At 31.4% G+C, this 16,299-nt stretch overlaps 1 protein-coding gene across 1 annotated transcript in view; it reads left to right on the forward strand.

Moving 5' to 3' along the window:
- The window catches only part of LOC139492634 (uncharacterized), a 68,044-nt gene that overhangs the window by 46,645 nt on the left and 5,100 nt on the right, over positions 1-16,299 (forward strand). The window contains exons 46-68 of the mRNA XM_071280787.1: positions 1-252; positions 472-705; positions 1,200-1,403; positions 1,800-1,964; positions 2,582-2,833; positions 3,053-3,286; positions 3,781-3,984; positions 4,381-4,545; positions 5,411-5,662; positions 5,882-6,052; positions 6,609-6,812; positions 7,208-7,372; positions 7,989-8,240; positions 8,460-8,630; positions 9,188-9,391; positions 9,788-9,952; positions 10,570-10,821; positions 11,040-11,210; positions 11,768-11,971; positions 12,369-12,533; positions 13,153-13,404; positions 13,624-13,867; positions 15,979-16,058. Coding sequence (XP_071136888.1) covers positions 1-252; positions 472-705; positions 1,200-1,403; positions 1,800-1,964; positions 2,582-2,833; positions 3,053-3,286; positions 3,781-3,984; positions 4,381-4,545; positions 5,411-5,662; positions 5,882-6,052; positions 6,609-6,812; positions 7,208-7,372; positions 7,989-8,240; positions 8,460-8,630; positions 9,188-9,391; positions 9,788-9,952; positions 10,570-10,821; positions 11,040-11,210; positions 11,768-11,971; positions 12,369-12,533; positions 13,153-13,404; positions 13,624-13,867; positions 15,979-16,058 — 4,662 coding nt within the window. The remainder of the gene's footprint in view (positions 253-471; positions 706-1,199; positions 1,404-1,799; positions 1,965-2,581; positions 2,834-3,052; positions 3,287-3,780; positions 3,985-4,380; positions 4,546-5,410; positions 5,663-5,881; positions 6,053-6,608; positions 6,813-7,207; positions 7,373-7,988; positions 8,241-8,459; positions 8,631-9,187; positions 9,392-9,787; positions 9,953-10,569; positions 10,822-11,039; positions 11,211-11,767; positions 11,972-12,368; positions 12,534-13,152; positions 13,405-13,623; positions 13,868-15,978; positions 16,059-16,299) is intronic.

Genomic DNA, 16,299 nt, shown 5'->3' on the forward strand with positions numbered 1-16,299 from the left:
AATCGAGAAACTCCTCTGAGGTTTCTACCACTCCATCGTATGTGTGGGATGAGCCTTGTCGCTGGCACAATATAATTACAAGTCATTTTGAGAGATCTGTCAATTATACACTGCAAAGTGGAGAATATGAAGAATGTTACGACTGGGAGATCCACATGGAAGGATGGTACAAATTTAGTGGAAACGAGAGCATTCCAACGAACTCTCCAAAGCCGGGACAGTGTGGTTCATCTAATCCTATATGGCTAGATGGTGAATATATAATTTTTGTTAAGGATATATATTTGAATTTTATCTGACAAAGAAATGTTTAACCAATCATCATTTTAAAAAAATCGAATAAATTGATATTAATCAATATCAAATATAATGTTATCAACCGTTGTAAGAGCAATTTAAAGAATATTCATTTGTTCTCATATAATTATGACCAACTAAGCAATGTTGATATGCAAATTTGATTTTTGTCAGGTTTGTATCCTACAACTTATGGTGAAATGGCCACACTGACAGCATGCGTTGTAGGAAATGAAACCGAATGTCAACACAGTTGGAATGTGACTGTAATGCAATGTGATGGATACAATGTTGCTCATTTGAAACCTGCATATTACATGATGAACTGTGGCAGATATTGTATGGGTGAGCATGTTACTGTAAACACTAATACAAGGAACATATGTAAAAAGATGCCAATTTTTCAGCGCTATACAAGGCTAGCAAACAATATAATTATATATATAATAGGAAAATTAACGAATTGAGTGATATGACAGGAATTGAAACGTATCTTTATTTTAAAATATATACATGTTTAAGATCCTTAGTTAGAAATAAAATCCCTTTGCACCAAACATTAAAATTGTTAACTTTTATTTGGTTAATATAAGTAACAGAAGTATACCGCTGTTTGAGTCACTTTTTATTGTGCATGCACGCTTGAACACAAAGTATCTATTTACAGTCATAGCTTCCATTCTATGAAGTGGTACTTTTATCGGCCATGTTATTGTTTACCATTTGTTTACCTATGTTATTGTATCATCTCAATTTCACCTATGCGTAAAATATCCTTATAGATTTTGATAAATTCATTTTTAACAGAAGACTTGATTAATTTACCATTGGTATGGTTTAGTTGCATATGAATGCAGTATAATTGTAATACAAGCATTATCGTATGTTGTGTTTGTTTTCAGAATACACAAATGACCCCTGTTCAAATTACAGCATAATAGATTATGACTTCACTAGACATCAAGACTACTACGATTATTCATACATGTACAACTGTGATAACTATTGGTCAGGAGGGTGGTATTATTTTGAAGGCGGTTATAACTTATCAACAAGTCCGGTATCGCCTGGTCAGTGTGGATCGTATAATCCGATTTGGATAAATGGTAAGATTTATCAAATGAACAATGTCACTTTGCTTTTTCTAGGGAAATTGTTGAAAATAATATCTCTTGATTTGTTCTTTTTTTGTTTATATTATTTATTTTATTTCGATTTCTACTCTTCTGTTGTAAATAAGTTTCTGAGCTGATTTTCTGTTCTATATCCATTTAAATTGTCTGTTGAAACTCGAATACTATTTGATTTTCAAATATTTTGTTTCAGCACGATTTCAAAGAAATTAATTTACAGAACGTGCATCATGATCTGATGCGTAAAACTAAATTGCAGATGTTGCTATTATTAATTTTGTAGTTATTTTAGAAGCTATTCTTCTAGATTTGTGAAATACAGGTAATGTAACAATTTGCAAATTACTTGAGTATTTGTCTTATTTACAGAAACTATTGAACAGACTGATGACACAGGTTTGGTATATCTAAGAGCATGCGAAGGAACTGATTGGTCCGATTGTGCTTACAGCTGGAGCATACCAACTATGAAATGTGGAAATAAAAACATTATGTATCTAAGACAGAAAGGAATGTGTGGCAGATACTGTCTAGGTTGGCCTTTTTATATCATTTCAATTATAAGCCTGGTACCTTTTAAAGCTAAATTTAATATTTCATTCATCATTTGAATAAAATAACACAACTAAAAGAAGATGTTTTGACGATTTTAAAATAAAACCGAAAATTTAGAAAGTCGAACCTTCAGTAGGAAACAGTGTGTATAGCCCCTTACTACAATATAATTTTCACAAAATTGTGCCATTACGATTATCTCTTTTACTGACTGAATGTATATATACAGCGGTATACTAAAGTGTCTCTCGGTGTTTCAATGACAATTACTATGATTTTAGGAAACATTTGGAAAACTGGTAAATTAAAAAAGGAACTTTGCAATGCTTCTGACACATGCAAAACCACAATGTTGGCAAAGATCAAGTATGTCCATTACTCTGATCAAACAATTGAATTAACCGTAATCTTGGAATATATACACAAATATTCACTTTTTAAAAATAAAAATAAAAAAGTCGAGTACAAAACAGAAAAAAATATAAAATTTAACATTTGTTTAGTTTTAGAAGTCAGCTTGATCTCGATATGTATAGGCGCTTTATCAATCAATACAGGGTTTTATATCAATTGAAGAAGTTTCCTTTTGATTGTAGAATCGAGAAACTCCTCTGAGGTTTCTACCACTCCATCGTATGTGTGGGATGAGCCTTGTCGCTGGCACAATATAATTACAAGTCATTTTGAGAGATCTGTCAATTATACACTGCAAAGTGGAGAATATGAAGAATGTTACGACTGGGAGATCCACATGGAAGGATGGTACAAATTCAGTGGAAACGAGAGCATCCCAACGAACTCTCCAAAGCCGGGACAGTGTGGTTCATCTAATCCTATATGGCTGGATGGTGAATATATAATTTTTGTTAAGGATATATATTTGAATTTTATCTGACAAAGAAATGTTTAACCAATCATCATTTTAAAAAAATCGAATAAATTGATATTAATCAATATCAAATATAATGTTATCAACCGTTGTAAGAGCAATTTAAAGAATATTCATTTGTTCTCATATAATTATAACCAACTAAGCAATGTTGATATGCAAATTTGATTTTTGTCAGGTTTGTATCCTACAACTTATGGTGAAATGGCCACACTGACAGCATGCGTTGTAGGAAATGAAACCGAATGTCAACACAGTTGGAATGTGACTGTAATGCAATGTGATGGATACAATGTTGCTCATTTGAAACCTGCATATTACATGATGAACTGTGGCAGATATTGTATGGGTGAGCATGTTACTGTAAACACTAATACAAGGAACATATGTAAAAAGATGCCAATTTTCCAGCGCTATACAAGGCTAGCAAACAATATAATTATATATATAATAGGAAAATTAACGAATTGAGTGATATGACAGGAATTGAAACGTATCTTTATTTTAAAATATATACATGTTTAAGATCCTTAGTTAGAAATAAAATCCCTTTGCACCAATAATTAAAATTGTTAACTTTTATTTGGTTAATATAAGTAACAGAAGTATACCGCTGTTTGAGTCACTTTTTATTGTGCATGCACGCTTGAACACAAAGTATCTATTTACAGTCATAGCTTCCATTCTATGAATCGGGACTTTTATCGGCCATGTTATTGTTTACCATTTGTTTACCTATGTTATTGTATCATCTCAATTTCACCTATGCGTAAAATATCCTTATAGATTTTGATAAATTCATTTTTAACAGAAGACTTGATTAATTTACCATTGGTATGGTTTAGTTGCATATGAATGCAGTATAATTGTAATACAAGCATTATCGTATGTTGTGTTTGTTTTCAGAATACACAAATGACCCCTGTTCAAATTACAGCATAATAGATTATGACTTCACTAGACATCAAGACTACTACGATTATTCATACATGTACAACTGTGATAACTATTGGTCAGGAGGGTGGTATTATTTTGAAGGCGGTTATAACTTATCAACAAGTCCGGTATCGCCTGGTCAGTGTGGATCGTATAATCCGATTTGGATAAATGGTAAGATTTATCAAATGAACAATGTCACTTTGCTTTTTCTAGGGAAATTGTTGAAAATAATATCTCTTGATTTGTTCTTTTTTTGTTTATATTATTTATTTTATTTCGATTTCTATTCTTCTGTTGTAAATAAGTTTCTGAGCTGATTTTCTGTTCTATATCCATTTAAATTGTCTGTTGAAACTCGAATACTATTTGATTTTCAAATATTTTGTTTCAGCACGATTTCAAAGAAATTAATTTACAGAACGTGCATCATGATCTGATGCGTAAAACTAAATTGCAGATGTTGCTATTATTAATTTTGTAGTTATTTTAGAAGCTATTCTTCTAGATTTGTGAAATACAGGTAATGTAAAAATTTGCAAATAACTTGAATATTTGTCTTATTTACAGAAACTATTGAACAGACTGATGACACAGGTTTGGTATATCTAAGAGCATGTGAAGGAACTGATTGGTCCGATTGTGCTTACAGCTGGAGCGTACCAACTATGAAATGTGGAAATAAAAACATTATGTATCTAAGACAGAAAGGAATGTGTGGCAGATACTGTCTAGGTTGGCCTTTTTATATCATTTCAATTATAAGCCTGGTACCTTTTAAACTAAATCAATATTTCATTCATCATTTGAATAAAATAACACAACTAAAAGAAGACTTTTTTTACGATTTAAAATAAAACCAAAAATTAGGAAGTCGAACCTTCAGTAGGAAACAGTGTGTACAGACCCTTACTACAACACAATTTTCACAAATTGTTCAATTACGATTATCTCTTTAACTGTCTGCATGTATATATACAGCAGAATACTAAAGTGTCTGTCGGTGTTTCAATGACGCTTTACTATCATTTGAGGAAACATTCATTTTTATAAATTTCCTGTTTACAAAACTTTGAATTTTTTGAAAAAACTAAGTATTTTCTTATCCCAGGCAAAGATTACCTTAGCCGTATTTGGAACAACTTTTTGGAATTTTTGATCCTCAATGCTCTTGAACTTTGTTCTTGTTTGGCTTGACAAATATTTTGATATGAGCGTCACTGATGAGTCTTATGTAGCCGAAATGCGCGTCTGGCGTACTAAATTATAATCCTGGTACCTTTGATAACTATTGGAAAAAAGGGAAATTAAAAAAGGATCTTTGCAATTCTTCTGACAAATGCAAAACCACAATGCTTGCAAAGATCAATTATGTCCATTACTCTGATCAAACAATTGAATTAATCGTAATCTTGGAATATATATACAAATATTCACTTTTTTTAAATATAAAAAAAAAAGTCGAGTTCAAAAAAGAAAAAAAAATTAAAATTTAACACTTGTTTAGTTTTAGAAGTCAGCTTGATTTCGATACGTAAACGCACTTTATCAATCAATACAGGGTTTTATATCAATTGAAGAAGTTTCCTATTGTTTGTAGAATCGAGAAACTCCTCTGAGGTTTCTACCACTCCATCGTATGTGTGGGACGAGCCTTGTCGCTGGCACAATATAATTACAAGTCATTTTGAGAGATCTGTCAATTATACATTACAAAGTGGAGAATATGAAGAATGTTACGACTGGGAGATCCACATGGAAGGATGGTACAAATTCAGTGGAAACGAGAGCATTCCAACGAACCCTCCAAAGCCGGGACAGTGTGGTTCATCTTATCCTATATGGCTGGATGGTGAATATATGATATTCGTTGATGATATATATTTGAATTTTATCTGGCAAAGAAATGTTTAACCAATCATGATTTAAAAAGAATCGAAAAAAATGATATTAATAAATACCAAATATAATGTTATCAACCATTGTAAGAGCAATTTAAAGAATATTTATTTGTTCTCATATAATTATAACCAACTAAGCAATGATGATATGCAAATTTGATTTTTGTCAGGTTTGTATCCTACAACTTACGGTGAAATGGCCACACTAACAGCATGCGTTGTAGGAAATGATACGGAATGTCAACACAGTTGGAATGTTACTGTAATGCAATGTGACGGATACAATGTTGCTCATTTGAAACCTGCATATTACATGATGAACTGTGGCAGATATTGTATGGGTAAGCATGTTACTGTAAACACTAATACAAGGAACATATGTAAGAAAATGCAAATGTTCCAGCTCTAAACAAGGGGCAAACAATATAATTATATATTTATTAGGACAATTGACGAATCGAGTATTATGACAGGAAATTAAACGTATATCTATTTTAAGTTATATACATGTTTAAGATCCTTAGTTAGAAATAAAATCCCTGTGCACCAAACGTTAAAATTGTTAACTTTTATTTGACAAATATAAGTAAGAGTTGTATACCGCTGTTTGAGTTACTTTTTTTTGTGCATGCACGCTTGGACACAAAGTATCTATTTACAGTCATAGCATTCATTCTATAAATCGGGACTTTTATTGGCCATGTTATTGTTTACCATTTGTTTACCTATGTTATTGTATCATCTCGATTTCACTTATATGTAAAATATCCATTTAGATCTTGATTAATTCATTTTTAACAGAAGACTTGATTAATTTAACATTGGTATGGTTTTAGTTACATATGAATGCAGTACAATAGTAATACAAGCATAGTCTTATGTTGTGTTTTTCTTCAGAATACACAAATGACCCCTGTTCAAACTACAGCATAATAGATTATGACTTCACTAGACATCAAGACTACTACGATTATTCATACATGTACAACTGTGATAACTATTGGTCAGGAGGGTGGTATTATTTTGAAGGCGGTTATAACTTATCAACAAGTCCGGTATCGCCTGGTCAGTGTGGATCGTATAATCCGATTTGGATAAATGGTAAGATTAATCCAATGAACAATGTCACTTTGCTTTTTTTAGGGAAATTGTTGAAAATAATATCTCTTGATTTGTTCTTTTTTGTTTATATTATTTATTTTATTTCGATTTCTATTCTGATGCTGTAAATAATTTTCTGAGTTGATTTTCAGTTTTATATCCTTTTTAATTGTCTGTTGAAACTCGGATACTATTTGATTTTCAAATATTTTGTTTCATCATGATTTTAAAGAAATTAATTTTCAGAACGTGCATCATGATCTTATGCGTAAAACTAGATTTCAGATGTTGCAATTATTAATTTTGTAGTTATTTTAGAAGCTATTCTTCTAGATTTGTGAAATACAGGTAATGTAAAAATTTGCAAATTACTTGAATATTTGTCTTATTTACAGAAACTATTGAACAGACTGATGACACAGGTTTGGTATATCTAAGAGCATGTGAAGGAAATGATTGGTCCGATTGTGCTTACAGCTGGAGCGTACCAACTATGAAATGTGGAAATAAAAACATTATGTATCTAAGACAGAAAGGAATGTGTGGCAGATACTGTCTAGGTTGGCCTTTTCATATAATTTCAATTATAAGCCTGGTACCTTTTAAAACTGAATCTATATTTCATTCATCATTTGAAAAAAATAACGCAACTAAAAGAAGATGTTTTGACGATTTTAAAATAAAACCGAAAATTTAGAAAGTCGAACCCTCAGTAGGAAACAGTGTGTACAGCCCCTTACTACAACACAATTTTCACAAATTGTTCCATTACGATTATCTCTTTTACTGACTGAATGTATATATACAGCAGTATACTAAAGTGTCTGTCGGTGTTTCAATGACAATTACTATCATTTTAGGAAACATTTGTAAAACTGGTAAATTAAAAAAGGAACTTTGCAATGCTTCTGACAAATGCAAAACCACAATGTTGGCAAAGATCAAGTATGTCCATAACTCTGACCAAACAATTGAATTAACCGTAATCTTGGAATATATACACAAATATTCACTTTTTCAAAAATAAAAATAAAAAAGTCGAGTACAAAACAGAAAAAAATATAAAATTTAACATTTGTTTAGTTTTAGAAGTCAGCTTGATCTCGATATGTATAGGCGCTTTATCAATCAATACAGGGTTTTATATCAATTGAAGAAGTTTCCTTTTGTTTGTAGAATCGAGAAACTCCTCTGAGGTTTCTACCACTCCATCGTATGTGTGGGATGAGCCTTGTCGCTGGCACAATATAATTACAAGTCATTTTGAGAGATCTGTCAATTATACACTGCAAAGTGGAGAATATGAAGAATGTTACGACTGGGAGATCCACATGGAAGGATGGTACAAATTCAGTGGAAACGAGAGAATTCCAACGAACTCTCCAAAGCCGGGACAGTGTGGTTCATCTAATCCTATATGGCTGGATGGTGAATATATAATTTTTGTTAAGGATATATATTTGAATTTTATCTGACAAAGAAATGTTTAACCAATCATCATTTTAAAAAAATCGAATAAATTGATATTAATCAATATCAAATATAATGTTATCAACCGTTGTAAGAGCAATTTAAAGAATATTCATTTGTTCTCATATAATTATAACCAACTAAGCAATGTTGATATGCAAATTTGATTTTTGTCAGGTTTGTATCCTACAACTTATGGTGAAATGGCCACACTGACAGCATGCGTTGTAGGAAATGAAACCGAATGTCAACACAGTTGGAATGTGCCTGTAATGCAATGTGATGGATACAATGTTGCTCATTTGAAACCTGCATATTACATGATGAACTGTGGCAGATATTGTATGGGTGAGCATGTTACTGTAAACACTAATACAAGGAACATATGTAAAAAGATGCCAATTTTCCAGCGCTATACAAGGCTAGCAAACAATATAATTATATATTTAATAGGAAAATTAACGAATCGAGTGATATGACAGGAATTGAAACGTATCTTTATTTTAAAATATATACATGTTTAAGATCCTTAGTTAGAAATAAAATCCCTTTGCACCAAACATTAAAATTGTTAACTTTTATTTGGTTAATATAAGTAACAGTAGTATACCGCTGTTTGAGTCACTTTTTATTGTGCATGCACACTTGAACACAAAGTATCTATTTACAGTCATAGCTTCCATTCTATGAATTGGGACTTTTATCGGCCATGTTATTGTTTACCATTTGTTTACCTATGTTATTGTATCATCTCAATTTCACCTATGCGTAAAATATCCTTATAGATTTTGATAAATTCATTTTTAACAGAAGACTTGATTAATTTACCATTGGTATGGTTTAGTTGCATATGAATGCAGTATAATTGTAATACAAGCATTATCGTATGTTGTGTGTTTTTTCAGAATACACAAATGACCCCTGTTCAAACTACAGCATAATAGATTATGACTTCACTAGACATCAAGACTACTACGATTATTCATACATGTACAACTGTGATAACTTTTGGTCAGGAGGGTGGTATTATTTTGAAGGCGGTTATAACTTATCAACAAGTCCGGTATCGCCTGGTCAGTGTGGATCGTATAATCCGATTTGGATAAATGGTAAGATTTATCAAATGAACAATGTCACTTTGCTTTTTCTAGGGAAATTGTTGAAAATAATATCTCTTGATTTGTTATTTTTTTGTTTATATTATTTATTTTATTTCGATTTCTATTCTTCTGTAGTAAATAAGTTTCTGAGCTGATTTTCTGTTCTATATCCATTTAAATTGTCTGTTGAAACTCGAATACTATTTGATTTTCAAATATTTTGTTTCAGCACGATTTCAAAGAAATTAATTTACAGAACGTGCATCATGATCTGATGCGTAAAACTAAATTGCAGATGTTGCTATTATTAATTTTGTAGTTATTTTAGAAGCTATTCTTCTAGATTTGTGAAATACAGGTAATGTAACAATTTGCAAATTACTTGAATATTTGTCTTATTTACAGAAACTATTGAACAGACTGATGACACAGGTTTGGTATATCTAAGAGCATGCGAAGGAACTGATTGGTCCGATTGTGCTTACAGCTGGAGCATACCAACTATGAAATGTGGAAATAAAAACATTATGTATCTAAGACAGAAAGGAATGTGTGGCAGATACTGTCTAGGTTGGCCTTTTTACATCATTTCAATTATAAGCCTGGTACCTTTTACAGCTAAATTTAATATTTCATTCATCATTTGAATAAAATAACACAACTAAACGAAGATGTTAGACGATTTTAAAATAAAACCGAAAATTTAGAGAGTCGAACCTTCAGTAGGAAACAGTGTGTACAGCCCCTTACTACAATATAATTTTCACAAAATTGTGCCATTACGATTATCTCTTTTACTGACTGAATGTATATATACAGCGGTATACTAAAGTGTCTGTCGGTGTTTCAATGACAATTACTATGATTTTAGGAAACATTTGGAAAACAGGTAAATTAAAAAAGGAACTTTGCAATGCTTCTGACAAATGCAAAACCACAATGTTGGCAAAGATCAAGTATGTCCATTACTCTGATCAAACAATTGAATTAACCGTAATCTTGGAATATATACACAAATATTCACTTTTTCAAAAATAAAAATAAAAAAGTCGAGTACAAAACAGAAAAAAATATAAAATTTAACATTTGTTTAGTTTTAGAAGTCAGCTTGATCTCGATATGTATAGGCGCTTTATCAATCAATACAGGGTTTTATATCAATTGAAGAAGTTTCCTTTTGTTTGTAGAATCGAGAAACTCCTCTGAGGTTTCTACCACTCCATCGTATGTGTGGGATGAGCCTTGTCGCTGGCACAATATAATTACAAGTCATTTTGAGAGATCTGTCAATTATACACTGCAAAGTGGAGAATATGAAGAATGTTACGACTGGGAGATCCACATGGAAGGATGGTACAAATTCAGTGGAAACGAGAGCATTCCAACGAACTCTCCAAAGCCGGGACAGTGTGGTTCATCTAATCCTATATGGCTGGATGGTGAATATATAATTTTTGTTAAGGATATATATTTGAATTTTATCTGACAAAGAAATGTTTAACCAATCATCATTTTAAAAAAATCGAATAAATTGATATTAATCAATATCAAATATAATGTTATCAATGTTGTAAGAGCAATTTAAAGAATATTCATTTGTTCTCATATAATTATAACCAACTAAGCAATGTTGATATGCAAATTTGATTTTTGTCAGGTTTGTATCCTACAACTTATGGTGAAATGGCCACACTGACAGCATGCGTTGTAGGAAATGAAACCGAATGTCAACACAGTTGGAATGTGACTGTAATGCAATGTGATGGATACAATGTTGCTCATTTGAAACCTGCATATTACATGATGAACTGTGGCAGATATTGTATGGGTGAGCATGTTACTGTAAACACTAATACAAGGAACATATGTAAAAAGATGCCAATTTTCCAGCGCTATACAAGGCTAGCAAACAATATAATTATATATTTAATAGGAAAATTAACGAATCGAGTGATATGACAGGAATTGAAACGTATTTTTATTTTAAAATATATACATGTTTAAGATCCTTAGTTAGAAATAAAATCCCTTTGCACCAAACGTTAAAATTGTTAACTTTTATTGGTTAATATAAGTAACAGTAGTATACCGCTGTTTGTGTCACTTTTTATTGTGCATGCACGCTTAAACACAAAGTATCTATTTACAGTCATAGCTTCCATTCTATGAATCGGGACTTTTATTGGCCATGTTATTGTTTGCCATTTGTTTACCTATGTTATTGTATCATCTCAATTTCACCTATGCGTAAAATATCCTTATAGATTTTGATAAATTCATTTTTAACAGAAGACTTGATTAATTTACCATTGTTATGGTTTAGTTGCATACGAATGCAGTATAATTGTAATACAAGCATTATCGTATGTTGTGGTTTTTTTTCAGAATACACAAATGACCCCTGTTCAAACTACAGCATAATAGATTATGACTTCACTAGACATCAAGACTACTACGATTATTCATACATGTACAACTGTGATAACTATTGGTCAGGAGGGTGGTATTATTTTGAAGGCGATTATAACTTATCAACAAGTCCGGTATCGCCTGGTCAGTGTGGATCGTATAATCCGATTTGGATAAATGGTAAGATTTATCAAATGAACAATGTCACTTTGCTTTTTCTAGGGAAATTGTTGAAAATAATATCTCTTGATTTGTTATGTTTTTTGTTTATATTATTTATTTTATTTCGATTTCTATTCTTCTGTTGTAAATAAGTTTCTGAGCTGATTTTCTGTTCTATATCCATTTAAATTGTCTGTTGAAACTCGAATACTATTTGATTTTCAAATATTTTGTTTCAGCACGATTTCAAAGAAATTAATTTACAGAACGTGCATCATGATCTGATGCGTAAAACTAAATTGCAGATGTTGCTATTATTAATTTTGTAGTTATTTTAGAAGCTATTCTTCTATATTTGTGAAATACAGGTAATGTAACAATTTGCAAATTACTTGAATATTTGTCTTATTTACAGAAACTATTGAACAGACTGATGACACAGGTTTGGTATATCTAAGAGCATGCGAAGGAACTGATTGGTCCGATTGTGCTTACAGCTGGAGCATACCAACTATGAAATGTGGAAATAAAAACATTATGTATCTAAGACAGAAAGGAATGTGTGGCAGATACTGTCTAGGTTGGCCTTTTTATATCATTTCAATTATAAGCCTGGTACCTTTTAAAGCTAAATTTAATATTGCATTCATCATTTGAATAAAATAACACAACTAAACGAAGATGTTTTGACGATTTTAAAGTAAAACCGAAAATTTAGAAAGTCGAACCTTCAGTAGGAAACAGTGTGTACAGCCCCTTACTACAATATAATTTTCACAAAATTGTGCCATTACGATTATCTCTTTTACTGACTGAATGTATATATACAGCGGTATACTAAAGTGTCTGTCAGTGTTTCAATGACGCTTTACTATCATTTTAGGAAACATTTGGAAAACTGGTAAATTAAAAAAGGAACTTTGCAATGCTTCTGACAAATGCAAAACCACAATGTTGGCAAAGATCAAGTATGTCCATTACTCTGATCAAACAATTGAATTAACCGTAATCTTGTAATATATACACAAATATTCACTTTTTCAAAAATAAAAATAAAAAAGTCGAGTACTAAACAGAAAAAAATATAAAATTTAACATTTGTTTAGTTTTAGAAGTCAGCTTGATCTCGATATGTATAGGCGCTTTATCAATCAATACAGGTTTTTATATCAATTGAAGAAGTTTCCTTTTGTTTGTAGAATCGAGAAACTCCTCTGAGGTTTCTACCACTCCATCGTATGTGTGGGATGAGCCTTGTCGCTGGCACAATATAATTACAAGTCATTTTGAGAGATCTGTCAATTATACACTGCAAAGTGGAGAATATGAAGAATGTTACGACTGGGAGATCCACATGGAAGGATGGTACAAATTCAGTGGAAACGAGAGCATTCCAACGAACTCTCCAAAGCCGGGACAGTGTGGTTCATCTAATCCTATATGGCTGGATGGTGAATATATAATTTTTGTTAAGGATATATATTTGAATTTTATCTGACAAAGAAATGTTTAACCAATCATCATTTTAAAAAAATCGAATAAATTGATATTAATCAATATCAAATATAATGTTATCAACCGTTGTAAGAGCAATTTAAAGAATATTCATTTGTTCTCATATAATTATAACCAACTAAGCATTGTTGATATGCAAATTTGATTTTTGTCAGGTTTGTATCCTACAACTTATGGTGAAATGGCCACACTGACAGCATGCGTTGTAGGAAATGAAACCGAATGTCAACACAGTTGGAATGTGACTGTAATGCAATGTGATGGATACAATGTTGCTCATTTGAAACCTGCATATTACATGATGAACTGTGGCAGATATTGTATGGGTGAGCATGTTACTGTAAACACTAATACAAGGAACATATGTAAAAAGATGCCAATTTTCCAGCGCTATACAAGGCTAGCAAACAATATAATTATATATTTAATAGGAAAATTAACGAATCGAGTGATATGACAGGAATTGAAACGTATCTTTATTTTAAAATATATACATGTTTAAGATCCTTAGTTAGAAATAAAATCCCTTTGCACCAAACGTTAAAATTGTTAACTTTTATTTGGTTAATATAAGTAACAGTAGTATACCGCTGTTTGAGTCACTTTTTATTGTGCATGCACGCTTGAACACAAAGTATCTATTTACAGTCATAGCTTCCATTCTATGAATCGGGACTTTTATCGGCCATGTTATTGTTTACCATTTGTTTACCTATGTTATACACATATCCTCAGTGATTGATATAATCTTGCATCCAGTTCATGTTAAGTTATGGGCATAGAAAACTCTAGAGGAAAGAACCGAATACAAGATAATATCTAAACGTTTCAGAAACCAAAATGTGGACTACCATGCACAATGCAATGCAGAAGAGCTCACTGGATATAGTGCACAGTTGTTTTTCAGTTATAAAACTACTCTGGAGCTAATAAAATGAAGCATTATAATCAACATTATTGTCATCCGAGATATATAATATATTTTTACCGTTGTAATGAAAAAGCAAACACAAACATGCCAACACACTTGCCCTAATTGACCTTTCCCTTGAAAATCGATAAAGCGAAGGTTTGTTTTGTCAACATGATCCCATGGTAATGCTCATGTTTTTCTAATGTTGTCTCGTGCTCATCAACCCAAAATGCATACATGTAAAACCAATATTGAAATATAAATATAAAAACATATCCACATTGTGGTACTTATGGGTGGGAGAGGGGGGAAATTATCAAGAACCTCATCAACCCAAAAAGGCAATATGTATTGCCTGACAAAACATAGCCCTTAAACCAACCACCACTTGGATATTGAAAGAATGAGGATGTATCACATGTACTTCCGCCAAAGATATCAACCAATGAGGTAATACACATATCCTCAGTGATTGATATAATCTTGCATCCAGTTCATGTTAAGTTATGGGCATAGAAAACTCTATAGTCCATACAGCATATTTGCAGGCCAATCTCAAAATATACCACTAGCAAGGCTTTCCCTTAAGGAATAGTATTCCCAATACTCAAAACAAATTCAACACTTTTATTAAATATTATTCCTTTTAAAATTACTTTAAAACACTTCTAAACATTTAAAGATGCATGTAAACAGTTCTTTATAAATCGTTCATTATTCAATAAATTCTCATGAATTTGACCACATACAGACTTTTAAAAGTTGAGTTAAGGCAATGAACTCATATCAAAATGAACATTGTCATTATTCTAATAACATCTTCAGCATGTGGAAAGCTTGTAAGCAAAGGGACTTAACCTCCAAGTGTTAACTATGCTGGCTTGTCTCTTTCTTTACTGTTGTTGGATCAAACACACTCTTTACTTCATAATCAGGAACATTGACAATTGTATTTCCACTCGAATCTTCACATGTCTACTGAAAATATATTAACCAATAACAAATTGTGTATTTGTACTAAAGACAGCATTAGTCACACTTTGAAAAGGAAAAATCCCTTTGCCTACAATCCACGTGGAAAACCACTAGGGAATCAGTGTCCCTCGAACTGTAGACAAAGAAATTTAAATTAAAAAATTTAACCATACATTAAATTTAAGTATACATTTGTACTAGTATACAAAATCATTCAACATTATATTTATTTATTAATTTAGATAAAACAAAACAAAACAAAAATATTGCAACCATTATTTAATCTCCCATGACAAAAAGATTTTTGTGACATATTTCAACACATCAATGAAATTAATTACACATCCAATAGAAAACATCATGAAATTACGGAAAAATTATTAGCATTACTTTTAAATAGGTTCATTTGAACATAAAGCTGCTTCCATCACAGATTTTTTTTTTTTAGTACCGTGCCATATTGGTATCTTCTGCCTTTCTCAACACAGACATACATAATTTAGTGTAGTATCAATATTTTCCCCATGCATTATTTTCCTATTTTCAGAAATCAAAACATTACTTCAATTGCAATTTGTTCTCACCATGTTCTGATTAGAAAAAATCCTTTCCTTTTAAAAAGGTTGTTCAAACTCATTGACATGAATCATCGTGCAATGTCATATTACTTCTCCTTCATTCGTCACCCTATCAAAGCTGTAGGTAACACCATCTGAAAACAAAAACATTCTATTCAATTCTATGTACAATCAAACAGACCGCTAAACGCGGACCTCGACGAAGACACCTTATAATTCAATACACATCACTCCGATAAAAAAAAAACATGAATATCAAGTGACATGTCACACTAAATTATTCCACTTTCTCAATAATTCTATTCTTTTCTAACAAAGTCTTTAAATAGCATTTCTATCAGAATGTACGAGGAAAAAATAAATGA

The sequence above is a fragment of the Mytilus edulis genome, chromosome 10 (genome assembly GCF_963676685.1).
Source record: "Mytilus edulis chromosome 10, xbMytEdul2.2, whole genome shotgun sequence".
Lineage (NCBI taxonomy): Eukaryota > Metazoa > Mollusca > Bivalvia > Mytilida > Mytilidae > Mytilus > Mytilus edulis.